The following is a 22,699-nucleotide window of genomic DNA, read 5'->3' on the forward strand; positions in this document are numbered from 1 at the left end:
TTATTGTGGAATTTTTAATGACTTCTGTTTGTTGTTTAATCTCTGAAACAGGGGAACCGCAAACAGTTTCATTAAAATTTAAGAGAGCTGAAGATTACCCCATTGACCTTTACTATCTTATGGACCTCTCCTATTCTATGAAAGATGACTTAGAGAATGTGAAAAGTCTCGGAACAGCTCTGATGCAAGAAATGCAAAAAATAACTTCAGACTTTCGAATTGGTAAGAAAGATTTGCTTATTCAAAAGTTTCCTTCCTGATGTTTTTCACATCAGTAAAGTGAAAATCACTTCTTATGAAGAATAATTCTTTTTTTAAAAACTAGCAGTATTATGGCAAATATACTAGCACACAGAAACTATTGAGGAATATGAGAATAGTTGTGAAGGAGAAGGTAGAATGTAAACAAGTATGAGAGCTATTTTTAACAACAGATCAGCTATAATGAATTTGTATTGTATTACAATATAAATAATAGAATTCCAGTCTTCAACTTACAGGGTTTTTCTCATTCTCTCCTAGGGTTTGGCTCTTTTGTGGAGAAAACTGTGATGCCATATATAAGTACAACACCAGCCAAACTGAGAAATCCTTGTACAGGTGACCAGAACTGTACAAGTCCATTTAGCTATAAAAATGTGCTCAGTCTTACCAGTGAAGGAAATAGATTTAATGAACTTGTAGGTAAACAGCAAATTTCTGGTAATTTGGATTCTCCTGAAGGTGGATTTGATGCAATAATGCAGGTTGCAGTTTGTGGGGTAAGTGTGTGTTAGTTTTCTGAGAAGAAATTGTTCTAACTGATACTTTAAGGCTGTATTTAAACAATTTCATCTAATAATGTTTTACGGTGCCTGACCTGAGTTTCAACTTGTCATGCTTGTGCTAGCAAGATAGGGTAAAGTAGGCTGCATGAATACGTTGATTTGTTTTGTGGAGACCTCTAGTGAGTGAATGAAGCCAGCAAATGTGAAGGTGGTGATCACAGGTTGTATTCACATCAGATAGATATGTTGCAAAGATGATGTTTTTAAAGGCTGCTGCAAAAGAAGAGTCAAATTCTGCTCACGGATGCATGGAATTCTAAACAGGCAATTGTTATCCAGTGATTTCAAAGAGTCATTACGCTTTTTCCAGCTCATGTTTCAGAATAGCTTGGTGAAGGTTAATTTCTACTAGCTTCTTAGACAGAAGTAGATCAAAAACAGATTTTTGTTTATTTTTGGAGAGCTGATCTAGATTGCTTCATTATTCTTTGATGTTTCTATTCTGACACGATTCTATGCACAATATAGACTCTTCAAAAATTATATCCTACTCTACTGCTTTGTTACTGTATTAATATATTGTTAATCAATGAAGTAAGGACTTTATGAAACTATATGGAGTCCTGTTTTAAAAGTGCAGAAGGAAAGTTTATTGCCTTTGGTGAAAATCTTACAGGTAATATTTTACAGGAGACATTTAATTAAATATAAGTGCTTTTAAGATTTGAGTGAATTACAGTTTCCAGGATGATGCTTTTGTTATATGGCTTCTCCTAAGTCTGTCTGCCTTATTATGTATGTACCTCTTCATTGTTGGTCCACATTAATATAAAAGAAAGTGGTGCAGAATACTGAAATTTATTTTGTTTTAATTTCCTAAGGATCAAATTGGATGGAGAAATGTTACAAGACTATTAGTGTTTTCCACGGATGCTGGATTTCACTTCGCAGGAGACGGTAAACTCGGTGGAATTGTTCTACCAAATGATGGGAGATGTCACCTGGAAAATAATGTGTACACAATGAGCCACTATTATGTAAGTCTTTGCATTGTCTTGTAGGGAAATTTATGTTTTCTGGTGTTTAAGCTCAAAAAAATCATTTTAGTAAACTGGCATGGTTTCAGAATGCTACATCTTTTAAAATTTACCTATTTGCCTATGTATTAAATCAAGTGACTTTAGCTTAAGTAAAGCAAAACTGCAAGAATTAATCCAGTCTTAATTCAAAAACTTCAAGAAGTGGCAACTTCCACTTTATGATTTGTGGTAGTTAATAACTCTGCTTGTCCACTGGTGCTCTGTCCTATTATTTTATTATTTCATTAGTCTGCTTGTTCAGAAGTAGTTCTAATACTGTCCAGTTATTTATAATGTCATATCTAGTTGTATTTTCTTTGGGACCCAAATTAACTGCTTGCAATTAGTCTCTGTTCATAAGTATTTTTTTTTTATATTTTATTTTATGCCTGTTAGCCATTTTGAATCATTTTATCATGAACTCTCACTGTATACTTGTAATTTTTAAATCAATTTTGCACTTATTTGTAATTGAAATGGGATAGAACTCTGACTGCTTGACATCTTATGCTACAAAATTTATGATAAAAATACGTTTAAAAACGTTGTTACCATGTCTTATTGATAAGGTAAGCAGATGAAAAGTGAAATGAAAAACATTTACTTGATAGGATGAACACAATAAGCTTTACAAAGTTTCCATGTTTGTATTCCTAATTGAGAGCGCTTGTTTAATGACAACCTACAATTAATTCTGTTTTATTTAATCTTTTCTTTATGAAACAGTGCAGAAGCTAGTGATGTTCACAGAGATGTCATATGGAAAACTATCAAAGATAATTTTTGGAGAAAATTGAGATTAGGAATTTAAATTGGAGGATTTAAATGTTAGTGAATAGGATAACATTCTTGTACCTTGTACCTTCAAAGATCACCTATCTTCATGGGGCATATATGGAATCTTTTCAAGGATTGTTTGCTTGTGGGGTTGTTTTTTCTTTAGAGTTGTAACATAAGCTGGCTAGTTAGAAGTCTTATGAATGTTTCTAGAAGTGATTTGTATTTCTACTGTCAAAATGTTTCTGATTTTCTACTTTGTGTACAAACTTTGAATTGCATTTTATGCTTGATGTTTTTTAATAGGATTATCCCTCTATTGCTCATCTGGTACAGAAGCTGAGTGAGAACAATATTCAGACAATTTTTGCTGTTACTGAAGAGTTTCAGGCAGTTTATAAGGTAAAGATAAGTAACGTATTTCTGGTCTCTACTTATTTTTCCTCAACCAATTAGAGACTTCAGATTTGGACTGAATTAATTAAAGTTGTTTAATTTGAAATTAAAACAAGTATGGATGGAAGTGATCACAGTAGTATTTTGCTATTTATGTTTTTGTTATTAAGCCTTTTTTTAAGTTGTTCAAAGTGATACTGAACACCTTAGTAATTTCCAAGGAGAAAACAGATCTCATATTTCCTCAGTAAATGATCCTCCTTATCTCTTTACCTTTATAGATATAAGGCAATGGAGAACATATTTGCAATGCTACTTTTTATGCACGTGTTTACAACAAAATAGCTTAGGAGAGCACCTATGAAAGAACGTATTTTGTCCTTTTTGCTCTATTTATATTCATTATGGTTAAAATTGAATATTGGATATGATTATGAAATAAGAAATTACTATTTAAAAGAGTTACTTCTTTTTCCTCATTTTAATGCATCAAGGTATATTTCTTTCTTTTATCTGTATTCAAATTATAAGTTTTTTTTCCACTGGAAATCAACTTTTTTATACCTATCTCTAGAAGCATTGCGCTTCTTTTTTAAGATCTTGAAAATGTGTGTGGTAAATTTGTGCAAGAGCACATCTTTTATTGTATTCTGTTTTATTCTGTTACCATAAAATGAATGTCTTAATTGGCAAATTTAAAGTGAAAAGAAGAGAAAGGTGGATATTTTTTTTTATTCCAGTATTCCTCTGTATAACCTCAAAAATCATGAAGAACGATGACAACACTTTAGCTTTACTTTTTGAAGTACTTGATCTTGACTAGTTAATCCAGTAAAGCATTATATCACCATACAGATACTTACACTACAATTTATACTTAGTTTGTTAGTCAAGCTGTAACTTTCCTTTTACTTTTGTAAATATTGACAGGAACTGAAAAATCTGATACCAAAATCAGCAGTGGGAACGTTGTCTTCAAACTCCAGCAATGTGATTCAGCTGATCATTGATGCATACAATGTGAGTTTTTTTTTCCAAGGTAGATTTTAATTTTTTCTACAAAACAGGAAGTTTGTATTCTAAAATGTAACTTTACAGCCAGTGCATTAAAACCACATTAGACTTTCAGGCACTGTGGTGATCAGAGCTTAGATGACTAGAAAGATACACGCTTACGGTCACTTAACCTCTTTACTTCTTTCTAATTTTATTATCTGTGTTTTCCCTTTAAACAAACAAACATAACCCTTACTTTTGGACCTTCGGCTCTTTGCCTTATTTTAACATGGAAAAGGAATGGGCCACTTTTCAACCGGGAAAATGTCTCCATCAACCTCAGTGGTTCTTTCATTTGGCTCCAAAATAATTTCTTCATACCTGTGTTGTGTAAATGAGAATTGTTGCCCCTTTGGAGTACATAGAACAAGTGTTTGCCAACGTCCACGCATAGCAGGGCTCAGGTGTGAGAAGGGGTCACCATGTGTGAGGATGGGCAGCCCTGAGGCGGTCTGTCTCAGCACACTGGAACTGCCCATCCCAGAAACCTGGAAGGCTGAGGCAAAGTGTCCCAGACTGCTGGGCACAGGCAGACACTGCAGCATTTCCCTCTGCTTAAAACATACCTGAGGGAGAAGAGTGTACTTGGACCTCATTGTGCTCAGAGCCAGAGACCACTTGTGCTTCCCATTGAGAGCCACTGGGCACAACACGAGGTTGGACTGGGATCAGGTCCCAAAGCCTCTTTTGCTCATTCTCCTGCATGTCTTGCATTTCCTGGCGTATCTCTGCATCAGTAGGAGTGAGGGAGAGTGCTGCCTTGTTCAGACTGTCCTGTATTTGTTCATCAAAATGCTTTTGCAACTCCATTCTGAGTTAGCTAATAGCAATCGTTTTAGTCCCTTTCTTCAGAGGTTATCCTGGAAAACAGTAAGCTACCAAAAGGAGTGGCAATCAGTTACAAGTCTTACTGCAAGAATGGAGTGAATGACACACAAGAAGATGGAAGGAAATGTTCTAACATTTCAATAGGAGATGAGGTAACTTACAATACATGTGCTACTGAGAAATTTCATTAAAAGTGTCCAATATTTATTGTTTTTTATAAATATTACTAAGTTTCTTTTAATAATATAGCACTCCATTTATTTTTGTTTGCAGGTTAGATTTGAGATTAATGTAACAGCTTACGAATGTCCAAAGAAAGGACAAAATGAAACAATTAAAATTAAACCACTGGGATTCACTGAAGAAGTGGAAATTAATCTCCAGTTCATCTGCGAATGTCAGTGTCAAAGCGAAGGAGAACCTAATAGTCCAGCCTGCCACGAAGGGAATGGAACATTTGAATGTGGTGCATGCAGGTAAATATATAGACCTTATTTATTTTTGAAAATGGGAAATATGATCTATATTTGGTTTACTTAATTAAGGTTTATTTTATTTTAATAATTTTTGAGTGAAGGAACAAGAATTATTGTTACAAACCTGTTAGGACATTTTGACATACTGTCATATATCTGCAAATAATCCTTGTGCTGGAATGTATAATATCGATAATTATATTGGAGCTATTGCACACATCAGAATTAGAATGTGGCCTTGGGTTAGTCCTTTATAGGACTTTATAGTCCTTTATATCTTTATAGGCCTTAATGCTTTTTTTGTTCACACATTTAATTTTAAAGTCTATCTAATGTAGCGGAACTATGGGAGAAAATGAGTAGAATTAACTTGTGATATTTTTTCAAATATTAATACTTATCTAATTTTGTCTTTCTAATGTGAATTCTGCTGATTTCAAGAAATTCAAAGTCTTCCTAGGTTTTGATAGGAGCTCCTACCTAGGTTGGCACCAATTATGCCATAGAAGGGAAGAGTAAAGTAGCTATTCTTTTGCGACTTTTATTTTAGATGACTTTTTCTCCCTCAGTCTCTTCCCATATGTTATTTTTAACCTTTTAGGATCTTATTAAAATGTTTCTTCTAATTACATGCATCTATAAATCTTTATGTGCAATCTTTTATGTACCTATGCCTTAAAATTTTCCATTATTGCCAATCGTAGTCATTAGATTAGATGTATATCTCTCTTTACACATTTGAAAATCAAGTAAAATAATACTGGATTTTCCGGATTTACACACCACTAGGAGAGTAGTTGGAGATTGACCTCTAGTACATCAAGGTTTAAGGCTTTTTTCCCAAGAAACCTACAGCAAAAATGAAAACAGTCTCTTCTTGGAAATCCTTGAGACAAGAGTGCAAAGACCAGAACAAAATTAAGTAGTTCCCAAAGAAAACAAGATCCAGGACTTCAGAAAACAGTACTGGTTCCTGCTCAGTGAACTGTAGCTGAAATAAGAGTTATAAATCTTTTTCCTCATACTTTAATATGCGATTATTTATGTGACTGAAAATAAAGAAGTTACTGACTTCAAGTTCATAGGACGTCTGGTGTAGGACTGACTAATATCTTTGTGGTGAAGCTGATGACTGTAGAGAACTGAGTGAAAGAATGACATATGGCTCTGAACTCCTTAATACTCAGTAAGTTGAGGAATAACTGCTTCAGACCATAAACACTGAATAAATTGCTTCATTTTGAGGACTTTTTTGGTGTTTCCTTTAAATAAGGAACCATCAATGACCATAGAAAGAATTATTAAACTTGGTATCACTGTTATTAGCATCCCCATGATTTCACACAGGCGATAACAGACCTGTGGATAAGAACTGCCTTTTGCTTTTGGAGCAAGAGCAGTTTCATGATGGAATTATCTCTGATTGACAGGTTGCCAATTGCTGAACAAGAACATCCATTTCTTCATCATTGCTTTATGCTTGATAAGTGCTGAGCCCCAAAGATCTTGGTTGAATTTGCTGGTGCTCAGAAGCTCTGAAGATCAGCTACTCCCCGGACTAATTGCTGCTGTTCTTGGGAAATTCTTTCATTGAAAGTTAACAGCAGCTACAGTGAACAGTCACTGTCACTTAAAAGTAATTATTGTTCTGTCACACAGGAGAGGAATTAATAGTGGTTATGTGGCAATCTAGTTAGCGATGGTGACAACAGTTTCTCACCTGGAAGTAATCAGGATAGGAGCAGCTTAGTCGAGTTATCTCCAGCAGCTTCAAGAGCTGTTAAATAGCTAGAGATCCTGTTTTAAAATTAACTTGGAACATTCCTTGAGATAAGTCACTATTATTCCTGTTCTCTGCTATTTTTGCAGTCTTTCTATTGTATATGTTTTAATTAGTTAGGTTTACATTTTCAGTCATGTTCTTACCTTGCAGATGTAATGAAGGACGTATTGGAAGACTTTGTGAATGTAGTACAGATGAAGTAAACAGTGAGGATATGGATGCTTACTGCAGGAGGGAGAACAGTACGGAAATATGTAGTAACAACGGAGAATGCATTTGTGGACAATGTGTATGCAAGAAAAGAGAAAACACCAACGAAGTTTATTCTGGCAAATATTGTGAATGTGATAACTTCAACTGTGATCGATCAAATGGTCTGATTTGTGGAGGTGAGAAGTGACTTCAGACTTTTTTATAGACAAAACTGGTGAATAGTTTACCAGTCTGTCAACTGTACCCTGTAAAGAAGTGATACTTAGCTTAAAACTACATATCTACTTGATGAGATGAGAAAATGCACAGAGTAACAGTGACTGAAAAAGCTTCTTTATTAATAAGACAGCCCTTTGTGATCCTGAACATAGGGTATGAATACATGTTTCAGCCTTCCTTGATTCAGAGCTAAAAGAAGGATGTAAACTGAACTTGACTTCTGCTGTTTATTGCAGAATTGCCTTCAGGTATTATAGTAAAGAATGCTGAGACAACTGTCATGAGATTATAAAGTTATTCTGGCTCAGTGTAACCACTGCGTCAATAAAAAGAGATAATGACCTCAGTTTACTTGTAATAGTGTTTGAGCAGGTGCTTGACAACATACCAGTGAGATGCTATCTTGAGACTATTTCAAAAGGTGAGTGAAGCTTAGAATGTGCTAGACCCAGAAAGATGCCTTAAATGCTTGAAACAAGACTCTAAATGGCACATTATTCTGAAATCAAAAGCAATTTAGAAAGCCCTCTAGCAGTGACTGTCTAACTAAATTTTGCTGCATATATTTTTGTCCTGTAACTTCCTTAGGCTTCTTCATACGTGGAAGTAGCTGGTGGGAGTGTAACTACTACCTCAGTTTTGACTGTGATCCAAAAAAATAAACAGAGAAACTGCTGAGTTTTAACTGAATTAAGAGAATACCTAATCTGTCTGATTTAGTTGGAATACACCTGTTGCTCATCAGCTGTCCAAAGGATAGGAGCAGTGGTGGTGGTGTCCCAAAATAGATAGTGACAGAGGAGTGTTGACCTGAACACTTTATTTTCAATGGAGAAGAAGTGTATCCAGAGATCTTTCCATTCAATCCAAATTGCCATTTTCAAGATATGGATATCTGTTTCCTCTAGGGAATGTAAGGAGCATAAAGCTCAGGTGAGACAGAGTTACTGAATGGTTTTATAAGGAGGCTAAGGGAGCTCTGCACTCGTATGGCATCACCTCAAGCGTTGTGTGCAGTTTTGGGCACTACAGTATAAAAAGGACTTTAAACTATTAGAGACCCCTCCAAAAGAAGGCAACAAAGATGGTGAAGGGTCTAGAGGGGAAGGTGTATTAGAAGCAGCTGAGGGCCCTGGGTTTGCTCAGCCCCGAGCAGAGCAGGCTGAGGGGAGGCCTCATGGCGGCCTGCAGCTCCCTCACGAGGGGAGCGGAGGGGCAGGCGCTGAGCTCTGCTCTCTGGGGACAGCGACAGGACCCGAGGGGACGGCATGGAGCTGGGACAGGGGAGGGTCAGGCTGGGGGTTAGGGAAAGGGTCTGCACTTGTTGGGCACCGGGACAGGCTGCCCAGGGCAGTGGTCACAGGACTGAGCTGCTGGAGTTCAAGAAGTGTTTGGACAACGCTCTCAGACACAGGGTCTGGTTTTGGGGTGGCCCTGTGTGGAGCCAGGAATTGGACTCAATGATCCTTGAGTGTTTTTTTTCAAACTCAGAATATTCTATGTTTCTAGGTGTTTCATTTTTCTATGTTATAAAGTCTAAGTTAGTGCATTCCTCATCTTTTTAGATCTTGCATTATAAATTTACATAGAGATAGGTACAGCAGTGATCAATAAATATTGATCTGTAGAGTATTTATATACATACAAAATCGCCAGCTGAAGCAGTGCTGTGATGCTATCCACCCATGAGGTATAGCCATCACATTACACTGTTCTTCATCAGCTTTCCCTGGTCTCATCATTTTGTTTATGAAAGGAAATCCAAATGTAGGAAAATGGGAGAAGAAAAGAATTCTGAAAGTAGTTTTTAAGGAAATAATTTTTTTTAGTTCTTTTGATTCATTAGTATATTCATTTTTTGTCGACCAGAGTTTTCTTTTCACTGTGTCTATTTGAAGTTGGTAAACATTTTGTTTCTTAATGTCATAAACTTGTTTAATATAAGATTTCATTTAACTGAAATATCTTTTAAATGCTCAGGAAATGGTATCTGCAAATGCAGAGTTTGTGAGTGTTTCCCCAACTTCACTGGCAGTGCTTGTGATTGCTCCCTGGATACTACTCCATGTATGGCATCTAATGGGCAGATTTGCAATGGAAGAGGAACCTGTGAATGCGGAACTTGTAATTGTACAGATCCCAAATTCCAAGGCCCCACATGTGAAATGTGTCAGACTTGCCTTGGCGTCTGTGCAGAGCACAAGTAAGTATCTAGAAAACCAAATCCTTGCTTCCATTCATTTGGCTTCATGGTGAATTTATGCATAATTTGAAAAATGTGGTATGCCCTGAAATGGAGGAATATAATGCTATCCGTTTAGGTAATAAAAGTCATTGGGTGAGAATCAACAATTACAAACTAAACAGTGTTTTGATTGCTTCCAGATAGTCTCTTTATTTCTTAAATTCTTTCACTGTTGTTTTCTGTTATGCACAGAAATGTGTATATTATGTTAGATCAGTTTTACCCATTCACGTTGACTTGGGCAGGTTACAGATTTTCCCTATTTCATGTATGATTGCTAACAGCCAACTTTCTGCAGAGTTGTGGGAAGCTTAGGTCTGTTGTGACAGGCTGTAAAGTCCCACCGTCAACCTTTTGAAATTAATGCAGCAAAAGTAAGCATAGATAAACTGCACAGTTTCCAGAATAGTTAAAATTTCAGATAAGCTTTTTGCTGAGAACTTCTGTTTTGTTTTAAAACTTTTTTATTCTAAAAACCTATTGCAGAGGTCAGATTATCCTGACATGCGAAAACTAGACTTAGATGTGGGAAGGTCAATGAAATCTGCATCCCTGTCTTAGGAAATCCAGATTTTTGCAAGGAAACTGTTTTCTGCATGCAGAATTTTGAAATAAATTTATGAGTAATGGCTCTGCTGATTCCTAGCTTTGTGCAACTGACTTTAAAATTTCTCTCAGCTCAGTCTTTTTACTGTAAAATTCCTACTCAGTCTGCTGTTTTTCAATGATTTATGCAAGTGATATCTTACTGTAAAACTAATCACAGTTTGTTCTTTTTAACCCATCATTGATACTGTTTCATTGTAAATCTTCTGCTCCTACACTAACTTCTTTGAGAGAATATTCATTTTCCAGTTGTAACTGCTGTAACTGCTGAAAATGTTTTAGAATTATTTCCATTTAGAAGTTTAGGTCTTTTATTCTTTTTTTTAACCCCCTGTCCTTGAAGCTTGCCAGTCATCCATAAAACAGAAATTTGGCAAAGCGGGTTTTTGTTAATCGAAAGATACATTAATGTTACAACTGGTTAAAAAAAAAAAAAAGTCTTCCTTCTTTTTTTTCTTGCTTTTATGGAAATGTTTTTGGTCTTTGTTTTTTTTTTTTTCCTCATTTACTTTTCTTTAGATTCAATGTTCAATCTTTTGTGAACATACTAGAAAGCATTGCTTCTGATTTGCATTTCCACAGGGACTGTGTTCAGTGCAGAGCTTTCGATAAGGGTGAAAAGAAGGAAACATGTTCTCAGGAATGTATGCATTTTAACATGACACGGGTAGAAAGTCGAGACAAATTGCCACAACCAGGCCAGCCCGATCCACTGTCTCATTGCAAAGAGAAGGACGTTGATGACTGCTGGTTCTACTTCACGTACTCCGTCAACTCAAATGGTGAAGCCAATGTCCATGTGGTAGAGACTCCAGGTATAAACATGATGTTGTCATTTCTCCCTCACCTTAATTCTTGCACTTATATAGTATAAAGTAGCTCTGGTTGTTTTGCCTGAGTTAAATGTATTTTTTTTTCTTTCAGTAGAAATCAATTCCTAAGATGAGGAAATATTTAAAAGAAGAAAAAAAAAGTTGCGTAGAAGCAAAGTGTTAGTTGCTAACTAGCACATATCTAAGTAACATCTATATATATTACTTATAGTCCAAGATAAAACGAGGAACACCTTGTTTGACTTAGAGCTCTTGCATGTTTAAAATACAATTGCTAGTTATTTTATTCTTATACTCTGGATGAATTGCTTAAAGGGTTAGCAGTGTGTAGACTTGTTGTTGATGGAAGGAAGACAGGGACACTCAATATGAGTGATCAGCAAGCTTCATTTTATTGCCCGAATAGCCTAACTTTTATAGTGAACTTAACAGGGGCGGACAGTGTCTCACACAAGATCATTGGTCAAAAGCACTCAGACAAACAGTTACAAGAAAACAACCCCACCTGCAAGAAAAGAACCCCTTGTGATTAGCAGTCACATAAACCTTGTCCTTGAAGCCAGCTGCTGGTAACAGTATTTTTCTGAGTTCCTTAATTGGGCGATGTGGGAGTCATTGCCGTGGGAGCTTCTCACAGTTACTCTGGTAGCTTGGTTTGCTCAGCTACAGCAGGCCATGAGATTTCCTAAGGCCTACCCCTGGTTGCTTAAAGCAAGTTCAGATTGAACAATTGTTCCACGGGCACATGTCCACGTCCTGTATGCCAATGCCCAACATAGACTTCATCAGAATATTAAATATTCTATTACTAAGATTAAACAAAAATTAGAAGGATAAAAATAAGATGCAATGTTGCAAGATGTTGTGTACTAAAACTTTAGTAATTTAAAGTGAAAGTAGTATTATCTTTGGTACTATAAATACTGGCTTCAGTACCAAATATAATTTTAAAAGCATCTTCATACACATTACCTTCACCATTCTGTAAAATCATGTTTCCCTTGTTTTGTTCCCTAGAATGCCCTAGTGGCCCTGACATCATTCCCATTGTAGCTGGTGTGGTTGCTGGAATTGTTCTTATTGGACTTGCATTGTTATTGATTTGGAAACTACTAATGATCATTCATGACAGAAGAGAATTTGCTAAATTTGAAAAGGAGAAGATGAATGCCAAGTGGGATACGGTAAGTGAGGAGGCTTTTATCTGTATAAAAGCTGCAGTAGTTGGTGAGGATTAGGAAATTGTTGTTCACATGCCCTGTGTGTTTCAGATTTGTTTCTCCATAGGACAGGAATACAGAAATACCATAATTTTAAGCTGATTTAAAATGTGTCATTTGTTACCAATAGCAAAACAAAAACAAACAAACAAAAAAATCAGAGTCCTCTTCAAGAAGAACATCTTGGTTTAGTAAAGTGAGTAATAACTTCAGTTGGAATAAAATTTCAGAGAGAAAACGTGATGGTGAGAGAATAGTTCAGCTTTGCAGTTGTACCACATTCTAAAAGATACAATTAAAATGTCTGTTAGAAGGTGAAAATCACACTTGTATAAAATCAGGAAGGAAATTTTTTGCTTATGAAAGAGATCTTGTAAATATTCACATGGGATTAGTTGGGAGATTTCAGTAACTGGTCGCAAGGTCATGGTTGGTGCTGGCTTGTTGAGATCTTCCCAACCTCTTGACAATAGAAAAAATATATAAGAAAAACAAGCCTATGGTCTGTAGGCTTACATATGATATCGGGTCTCTGCCTCTGGGAAATGTTAGGAATCTGGCAATCAGAAACCTTATGCTACTGTTCTATAGGTCAATACCCATATACGGTTGGTGAGAGAATAATTTGTAAAAATGTCCTAGGATGTCTTCTGTTAAGAAAATTAACTCTAAACTGGAAAAATAATACTAACAACTTTATATATAGCATGATTTTTTCAGTGACAGTTGAGAATGTTGCTTTTTTTTCCTGTTGAATTATTCGACATTGACCATTTCTTTTACTTCAGCAAGAAAACCCAATATACAAGAGTCCTATTAACAATTTCAAGAATCCAAACTATGGACGTAAAGCTGGTCTCTAAGTCTCAGTTTGTATCTCCTTTCATTTTCTTCCTTTTTTTTCCTTTGCATGTCACTTCGAACTCACTGTGTGTCACAGTCAGTTAATCACAATTTGAGTCTTGTGCAGTTTATCTGCTGCTGCTTTGATTCTGGGGTTTTAAAGAATGCAGCTTGAAAGTCTAACTTGTTTTGACAGAAAGATTGCTTTCTTACTAATATCACCAGTACTGGCTTAAACTATTCTACAATATATACATATTTTTAAATGAACTATTTGTGAGTAACTATGTGGGTATATAATAGAACAGCTCTTTGGATTACAGAAGATTGTGAAGAAATGCAGTGTTCAGGGAAGGATTTATCTTCTACGCCTTCAAGTCAGCAATCAGTTTGCTTAAAACTAATGTGTTTGCAAAGCTGGTTTAGATACTCCTGAGATATCCAGCCTATAAATATAATTATTTTTATTAAAATAACTCTGACTATTTGGGAGTGGCCTTACAGTTTTTTTTTTTTTTTTTAAGTGCTTTGGCTTATTAACCTAGAATAGAATGAGCCTGAATTTAAAGTGTGAAATGCATATACTCTACTCATTTGGTAATTAAATATGCATCTTATTTTTTCCATCCCTATTTCTGTTGTAACTGGCAATATCAGTCCTTGTAACTCAGTCAGCTTGGGGCCTTTCTTAGAAAAAAAGCATTCATATGAGAGGAGGAAGTGTTCTTGTCCCCTCCAGATGTACTTTTTGCCCTAGTTTCTAAGTCCTTCCTAAACTTTGTCTGAACTCTAATTTGTTTGGAAATGCTGACTTCAGTTCTCTTCATACCCAAAGAGAAACAGAATTATCCAGAAGAGCAAGACAGTAAACCAGAAGTGATGGATATTCTGTGTAGGCTTTTAAGATTGCACTCTCTTGAATGCTTTAGGATTCTCCTCCTTCCCTGGGATTCCCAGTTGCTGGGGAAGGAGTAGGAAAGGGAGGATGATGGGAGCAGGTGTCAACAGAGTGTTGAGAGTTAAGAAATGCAGAAAATCTGATTAAAGGGAGGGAGTGGGACCTGAAAAAGTTGGGAAGGCAGCAGATCCCTTTAAATATCAAAGGGCTTTTTTCAGGAGCTAGTGGAAGGGAAGGATCACTATCTCAAATTTTACTCTGTCTGCTGTTTTAGTTTTTCAGTGTTGCACTTGAAAGATTTTGTAAAGAGAAAATGGGAATTAAGAGTATTTAAGCTCTTACCTGTCCTCACTATGACATTTTCAAATACTTTGTCTAGCATTCTGAGCTCCAGCTTGATGAAAAGTACTTTCCTTTTCTCTTTACAATCTTTTTATTTTCCAGCGTGTCCAAAATTGATTGGAGAAAAAAAAAAAAAAAGAAGAAATGAAAATTGTTTTGCTTGACACAGTGACCACATTCACCTTCTTTCCATTTTTTTTTTCTTCTCAGAGTTGATTATTTTGGGGAGGAAATTGAGTTCTTAATCCTCTCTAATATTTCACGTATTCCATCTGTTGTTAAGTCTCTGTTACCTTCTTTTCTGCTGTTCACTGACTTGTGTATTTTCTGTTCCGTGCAGAACAAGCATGTAACAAACCACATGGTGTGTAACTTCCTTTCTTTCTTCTCACTCTCTACCCCATGACTCCTCCCAAAACATAATGTCTTCAGTATTGCCATTTCTCCTCATATTTACTTCTTGCAGAAAGCTTTCTTTCCATGGAGAGTGAATCCTGCCTTCTTGTTTCACTCATTGTGAAAATCAAAAAATATGAAGGAGTGTAGGTTTTCAAGTATGATTTTTATCCTTTCTAGTATTCATGGAAATATCCGATCCTTGGAGAGAGAGGGCAGGCACTTTTAGCTTTATTAGCCACCAGAAAGTGTTGTCCTTGGCCTGCAGCACTGACTGCGTGGTTTAGATCTGTGCCATTAAAAAAAGTATTTGCTTAGTTGTAGGCTAGTTGTTTTCTTCTAGTCTTCCAGTCGTAGTAGGTGATGCCCTCTGTCATCTGTGCTGCCCTCAACCTGGGCCTTCGCTTCACCCTCTGATTCAGTTGCTATACTTACAGATTGACAGATGACTTGTCTTATTACTGTAAAATAATGAGTAATAATATTGGTAATATAATGAATAAAACAAAAGTATGAGAGCTGAAAATCGTAGGAGCCAGCTCTTGAACAATTTGGGTGAGTGTAAATGGTAGGATTTAAACCCACTATATAGGTATTTTAGGTGACTTAAAGCAGTAAGTCCACAGGGGAAAAAAAAAAAAAAAAAAGGAATAAAAAGGTTGATCAAACATCCTGTATAAGTTTATCCTTATAAAGCACCAGACTAAACTGTTTACTTCTGAACAGCCCAGTCTGCTTAAAAATAAGCACTGTTGCAAGAACATGATGCTTTATTCTCTCTTGAAGGTATTTTTTAAAATGCCTCTATCTTTTGTCCAATGTATTTCATTCTATCTTGCATATAATTATTGTTTGTTGATTTTTGTTTTATTGTTGCTTTTGTTTAAGTGTGTGTGATGTTTTAATTTATAAGAACTTGTGACAGAAGTTTTTCCTAACTTTGCATGCTTAAACCAGTGTTTTCTGCACTGGCATAAAGGAGATGGGTTTGCTTACAAAGCCGTAGTTCTTGCCTAAGCAAGTTTGAAATACCACGTTTTGGTGGCCAGTTAAAAACACAGAATGCTGCTAACCTCTGGAAGTTCGTACTGTGTGCCAGCTGTCAGGGGCCTAAGTGAGGTGAGAGTTGGGTTAGACTAGTGCATGTATCATTTACTACTTCCATGTTAGATTTAATAATAAGCTGTCTGTCCAGAAGACCTTGTTGAGATAGAGACTGAGCATGGCTGGCAAGGCCAGTGCTGCCAGTGCCTGGCTAACAGAAGCCATTTGGGCGCCTTGGTTACAGGCAGTAAAGCCACACAAGCTGCTAAGCTGAGTAAGCGTAAGGTTGGGTTAAGCTGAACAGTTCTGATTGCGGTGACTGCATCTCCAGTATTTGTAGCGGGAACTGAAACACTCAGCTGATGCGGGGAGGCACCTGGCTAAGTGCTGCTCTGTGGCCTAAATCCCACTGGGAGTTCTTGTAAATGTAAAATGCAAGCCCAGGGGAAGACAACAGTGCAGCATCTCACTTTCTTTGTACATGTAAATAGGCCTTATGCTAGCTAAATAAAGAGCTTGTACATCTCAAATCATGATTTCTCTTGAAGAAGCGTTACAATAAATATTTACAGTCACATTTGCACACAAAATTGCATTTTGGACCTGATTCCAAATAGAAATTAATTATATGAGTCGTACCCTGCAGATTTCCAGGTTTTACTCCTAACCTTTGGACTGATTCCTGCAATATCTGATAGATGGAAGTTACTGCCCTTTTACAAACAAGAAAATGTAACCATATACCTCCCTGCTTGTGCAGGGGGTAGTCTGTTCTGTAAAATGGTGAAGGTTAAAAGCACAGGGTAACAACTGTTATATAATGCCTTGCTGTTGAAAAGCTATGTGCATTATTTTCTAATCTGTATTCAATATAGCCTACTAAGCTTACAGACTTTATCTGAATTACAAATTTTACTTTTTGTATGTGTGTGGATTTCTCTTATTTTGTTTGTTTCAGAAATTTGTGTTAAAACTTGTCTAGGAAAAAATCAACATACATTGCCAAGCCCTTTGAGGCATAATGAGGTATTTCAGTTACTGATGAAATCCCTCATCCCTGGATATTTTTTTCACTTTAATCTGTATCTTACTGTTGCAAAGCCTTTTAATAAAAAATATCCTGGGAAGGGGGTACAAGTAATTTTTGCCTTGATAATTTTTCTGGCTGAGAACTAGCCACAACACTGTGTTTCTGTGATAAATAAATTCTTTCTCTCAGCTCCCCATCCCTTTCCAAACCAGTAGATGACAGATTTTGAATCAAGAGGGAGTTGTCCAGCATCTGATAGAAGGGCCTTTTGCCATTACTGTGTATTTGTGAAGTTTAGCTAACACTGGACACCTAATTCCAAGCTTACCTCAAACCAGATGATGCTGACTCAGGTCTTGAGGAGATGAAGTAGAGAATCTTGATTTCCAGGGAAGAGACATTATCCAGCAGTGCAGTTTCTGGACTTGAGAGATTAGGCTGGGGTGGCAGATCTAGCAAGACTGCACATGCTTCTTTGTTTTTGACATGTAGAGAAGCTTACTTGAAGGAGAAACACTCTTTCCGTCTGAGAGACACTGTGACAGAAACGCAGAATACCAGCTCATTGGCCTTGCCCTGGCAGCAGGAGCTGCTGCTGTTTGGGTAGACCAGTCACTTGTCCCTTGCCAGGTCTGAAAACAGAAGGCAACAAACTTACTAGGAATTGATACGGTTTCAGACCAAGTTGTTTCTTGCTTGCATTGTCACCTTTTGGCACATCCTGTGGTATCTGTACTTGATGTTCAAGGTTTACGACCCTGGAAAAAAACAGGCATGCTTAATCTCTGTGAATCACATACATTTACAGGGGCTTTGGGTTTCTTAGAAATAAAACGAATATTCAGAACAGCATCTCATAGCAAGATGCAACCCGTTTAATGGGTAAATATGAGTCACTTAGGTTTAGACACTTCAGATCAGATGGCATATAGCAGCTATTCTGTAGAGCTGTGTGAAGAATGATAAAAGATTACTTAAAAATCTACTTTATTAAAGCAAGAAGTCTCCGCCAGACACAGCTTACTGTACACCCAAAACCAGACTATCAAAGATTAAAGAAAATAAATTAGCATCCAGGGTTGGGGTAGGATTTCCTTTGACTGTAGGAACAGTGGTTTTAACCCAAAATGTAAAAGCTATCTCGTCTGGGAGGAACCTCAAAGATACTCCCTTCCTAACCTTCGGATATTCCCCTGCTGCTAATGAAGGCCAGATATGGTTCTGGCCTGAGCTATGCTCAGGCTGAGATCTGCTCTGTCCTGAATTTCCTCAGAAATTATTCATGCATACACAGAAGAGCTTCACATTGGTAAACAATGTGTATTTAGCTTGAAGTTCAATTGTGGTAAGAGTACAGCACCGGAGATGCAGGCTGTATCGGTAGAGTTCTAGCTGGAGCAGTTTCTTCGAATAAGATCTATCCATTTAGAGTTCAAGGAGTTCATCGTAGGTGTGCCAGGATGTGCCGTAAATGGAGTAAGATTTACTGAGATAAAAGGAAACTTGGGAACAATGGACGTTTAAACTTAACATAAGCTTATTTTAGAGGTTTTCAAATCTCAGTAGGAGAGATATAAGCAGTTATGTGGGCCTTTGTCTTATCAGCAGAAATAATGTTTTTATTACAGCATTCTCACCAGGACAGTAATCTCTTAGTTTTAAGTATGCATTTTCTGTATATTGGGACAGGGGGTAATCTGCAGGAATAAAATGAGAATGACAAGTGCTAATGTTCAACATGAAATATTGAGTGTGTATTGTTAAAGTAGTACAAGCCTTTCCAGTCTGTGTCTAGAATTAATTTATAATGTGAAATAAGCTATTTAAATGTTAATTATAGCAGAATGTGGTCTGTGATCTATGTGGTCTGTGATCTGTAATGGTTTCAAAAGATATCGTTTGCAGTTCTTTAAAAAAAAAAAAAAGTGTAATGGGCTACAGACGTGAGTTGACTGCTCAGCCCTGAGATACAAGCATATGAGGTGCAGCAGTTTCGAAGTAAACCTGTGGCATAAACTGAATAGGATCATGCCCTAACCCTTTGCTTTATTAATTAGCTAAGCATGCCTTTGTTAAAGTTGCAAGAGGAAAAAATAGTTTGATTTAAGCAGTTTGTATACAAACAAACAATTGTGGATAATTTCTTAAGCTAATTTTCATACTTCTTGCAAACAGAGTGCTTATTTCATCTCACTGAATGCTAATAAAATGTTTTTCTTTTTCTAGGGTGAAAATCCTATTTACAAGAGTGCAGTGACAACTGTGGTCAATCCTAAATATGAGGGAAAATGAACACTGCTTGTATAACTTCACAACACTGTATGCAGCATAGCAATTTTTGTAGTCACAGTAAGATAGATTTAGGGCAAACTGCAGTGATTTTACTAATTCATTACATATAGGTTTGTTTTCCTGTTCAGGTTTTGAGAATGTACCATATGTAATTTTTTTATTTTTTATTTTTTTCAAATAAAAATAATCAGTGCCGGGGTCTGACAAAAAAACTTGAGACTGTATAGCCTAGTCAGCTAAGGTCACATGGTGCCTTTTTGACCTTTTTCCACTCCCTTGCTGTGAATCTTCGACAGGGTGTGATACTGCTATGACATGATGGGAGGGAAATGGTTAAAGCAATCAGCATGAGGGCTCTGCCTAGCCATTTAGTATTAAATTTTTTAGCTTTACAGGGAAATCAGGGCTTGAGTTTGCAGGTATAATTAAACTCATGTAGCATGGAGCTGGTGAATAACTGGTGTTCTGCTTACTAGATATATGATTAAGTGTATGGTAAGTTGAGTAAGTTGGAAACGAGGAGAGTAAAGGACTGAAAAAGCGTGTGTATACTTATTTTTAAATTTTAATTGCTTATTGCCAGGTTATGGTTAAGATGAAAGGGTTTGGAAAGAATTTTAAGAAGGAATAAATAGCTTTAAAACACGTGCCATTACTGAAAAAGTTGCTGACTGGTAACTTGCCTAGTTTTTCTTTGTAAATTCAAGCCCTGGGTGGCAGTATCGTGAAGTACTTTACCAAGACATCCTCAAAACCCATAAGGGCCTTATGTCATACTGTGTCTTCTGTAATTTTTCCTTAGTTTAAAGCCTGGTGCTTTGTCACCTTTCTAATCTTTTTAATGTATTTGTTTGCAATTCTTTTTGTAATATTTTTGTATCAACACAAGCTTTTTTTTTTTTTTTTTTGGGCAGTCTTAGCTGTAAATTTGCCTTTGCCCTGTAGCTAAGATTGCATAGTTTGTCATGTGACGAGTCACATATTTTTGACATGTGCCATGTATATTTGCCTTTGACCATTCAAACTGCATCATAGTCATCTTCTTGTTTTAAGTGCCTTTTTATTTTAACAGATGTTCACTTTTTACAGTGCTATTACTGAAGTTATTTATTAAATAAAAGTACCTTAAAATACTTGAATCTTGTCTCTTTGTCTTTTAAAAGATGATACTACTGGGGAAAAAAAAGAAGTATGTATGGGAAAGATGTAATAGATATCGTAATAATACAAAGTACATCTTTTACATCAAATTTGAGAAAATTTAGGTTAAAAAGGTAAGTTATGTAAAAGTGATCTTGAGTAACAGAAGTTAGTTGTTGTATGAAAATGCATAAAGGCCAGGGTGCAGCACATACAGCATCAACGTATCACATACAGTGACAACTGATGTTAAGCCACTGCCTTTTATTTGTATGTGTGCTAAAGAAGTTCTGTCATTTAACACTCTTCTACCAAATGGACTACGTGGGTAATGCTGTTTCACAACACACAACATTAGAAAAATAATGCATTTTTAGGAAAATAAAGGGTTAATGAAGTTTTGAGGGTGCAATGTTCCAGATATATTATCTGTATATCTATAATCACTTTGTAATTAAAAACATTGTATAGTATGTTCATGGAATCAACTCTATGATTTTAGGGTTTTATGTTGTTTTTTTAAAAAACTTCTCAGGATAAACTAAAGTAGCAGTAGATAGGGTGTGTCTGTGTGTGTTGGTGTCTTCAGGGGGGGAAGATCTGCAGCGCTGCTGGAGCAGGGCCTCCACAGCTAGCAGCAACAGGGGAATGGAGATCCAGGGGCCAGCTGCTGGTTAAACTAAGCCCAGTCACTGCAGGGACACACAGTGTCAGTCCGTCTCCCACTAGTGGGCCTTCATTCTAATCAGCCAGACAGGGGAAATAGGATGAGGTCATTCATCCCAAGTGCTGTTTTCTGTCAGTGCCTATGTACTGTGTACTATGTACTATGTACATATATACACATATTTTGTGTATACACACTTGCTGTGCACTTCAGCTCACTTTTAATTAGCCCTGGCAACATGGTGCTGCAGCAGCCTTACTTCTCCTGGGCTACTGGATTTGGCAACAGGTGTGGTTTTTGCTGGTCAGTGCAAATGAGAGCAAATTCACAGATCAGGAGAAGCCACGCAATGTTGTAGCCTGCTGCCCTTCATAATGAAGTCCACAGTACTGCTCTGGATTGCTTCTTACTTTGAGAATGTGCTTGTGTTCTCATTCCAAATATGGAAAACAAAGGCATTGTAAATAATAATTTGGACAAAATTATCTATAGTCAAAAAGTTGGTACTTCTATTTTTTTAATCCATTTTCCCTAAACACTGTCAATGTTTATCCATTTTCCCTAAATGTCAATGTGTGACAGCCTAATTCAATCAACTGGTGTTTACATATTATTCTTAGTCAAGTAGCTGTCTTCACTCTCAATCCAAAAGGATTACATGATCAAATATTGTCCAGAACACCTCACTATCTTTGTTTACTATAAAGATGATAAAAAAAGATATCAAAACACCTTTTTCTGAAGTAGAACTATTTACTGAAGCTTTGGTTTTGATCAAGGAGAAGTAATGAAGAATGCTCCAGCTACAAAGCTGTACTGTTTACAGACTGTTTTCTAAGCAATTCTCTTTCTTGAAAAAAAATCAAAAGTATTCAGCAGAAAGAAAATACTTATATGCAACCGTGAATACAAGTATCATGACACAGTGCTGCAAAGTAATTCACATGAATGCCAGTTAATGATAATCACATGGGATTAATGTATTTCCCATTAAAATGAATAAACTGCAGCTAGGAAGAAAAACAGCCTCTATGGCACAATATCAAATAACTTAATGATGTTGGGGTTAAATACTGATTTTTGAAGGCAGGACTTTTTTAAAATAAGATTAATGATGAACTGAAGAGAATACAGATCCATCTAAGAAATATCTTAGAAAACAAGATGAGCAAAATATTGTCAATGGAAAGTTAGCAGATACACTTTATATTCATTCTTCATGGGATGGTTGTATGATCTGTCTCGACATGCTTTAATACTGTTACACAATACATAAACCAAGTATTTTGATCCAGAGAAGATCTAAGAGTACTGCATTGTTGATTCTCTGCTATGTGAAATTATAAACTCGTTTCCATTGCTCATTTTACATACCTTAGGATTGTCAAAGCAAACCTTAATGCACACTTTATATTTAATGTCACTGTTAAATAATTTGAAGAATAAGACTTCCATTATCAGTCTGCAAACTATATTCAATAGTCTTTTACATGTCATAGTTTTCTTGCTATTTGAAATTTAAGTTGTACTTCTTATCAAGATACTCATT

The 22,699-nt window shown here is 36.3% G+C and overlaps 1 protein-coding gene across 3 annotated transcripts in view; it reads left to right on the top strand.

The window, feature by feature from the left end:
• The window catches only part of ITGB1 (integrin subunit beta 1), a 44,328-nt gene extending 23,846 nt beyond the window's left edge, over positions 1–20,482 (top strand). For 2 of the 3 annotated variants that reach the window (XM_068673572.1, XM_068673570.1), the window contains exons 5-17: positions 52–222; positions 523–761; positions 1,649–1,804; positions 2,930–3,025; positions 3,950–4,039; positions 4,915–5,055; positions 5,177–5,379; positions 7,313–7,551; positions 9,575–9,797; positions 11,028–11,260; positions 12,296–12,462; positions 13,287–13,367; positions 19,278–20,482. In XM_068673572.1, the coding sequence (XP_068529673.1) occupies positions 52–222; positions 523–761; positions 1,649–1,804; positions 2,930–3,025; positions 3,950–4,039; positions 4,915–5,055; positions 5,177–5,379; positions 7,313–7,551; positions 9,575–9,797; positions 11,028–11,260; positions 12,296–12,462; positions 13,287–13,361 (2,033 nt within the window). In that variant the 3' untranslated portion in view covers positions 13,362–13,367; positions 19,278–20,482. The remainder of the gene's footprint in view (positions 1–51; positions 223–522; positions 762–1,648; positions 1,805–2,929; positions 3,026–3,949; positions 4,040–4,914; positions 5,056–5,176; positions 5,380–7,312; positions 7,552–9,574; positions 9,798–11,027; positions 11,261–12,295; positions 12,463–13,286; positions 13,368–19,277) is intronic. The other variant, XM_068673571.1, reaches the window with a different exon arrangement.
• The last annotated feature ends 2,217 nt before the right edge of the window (positions 20,483–22,699 follow it).

Source organism: Anas acuta, chromosome 2 (genome assembly GCF_963932015.1).
Source record: "Anas acuta chromosome 2, bAnaAcu1.1, whole genome shotgun sequence".
Taxonomy (NCBI): domain Eukaryota; kingdom Metazoa; phylum Chordata; class Aves; order Anseriformes; family Anatidae; genus Anas; species Anas acuta.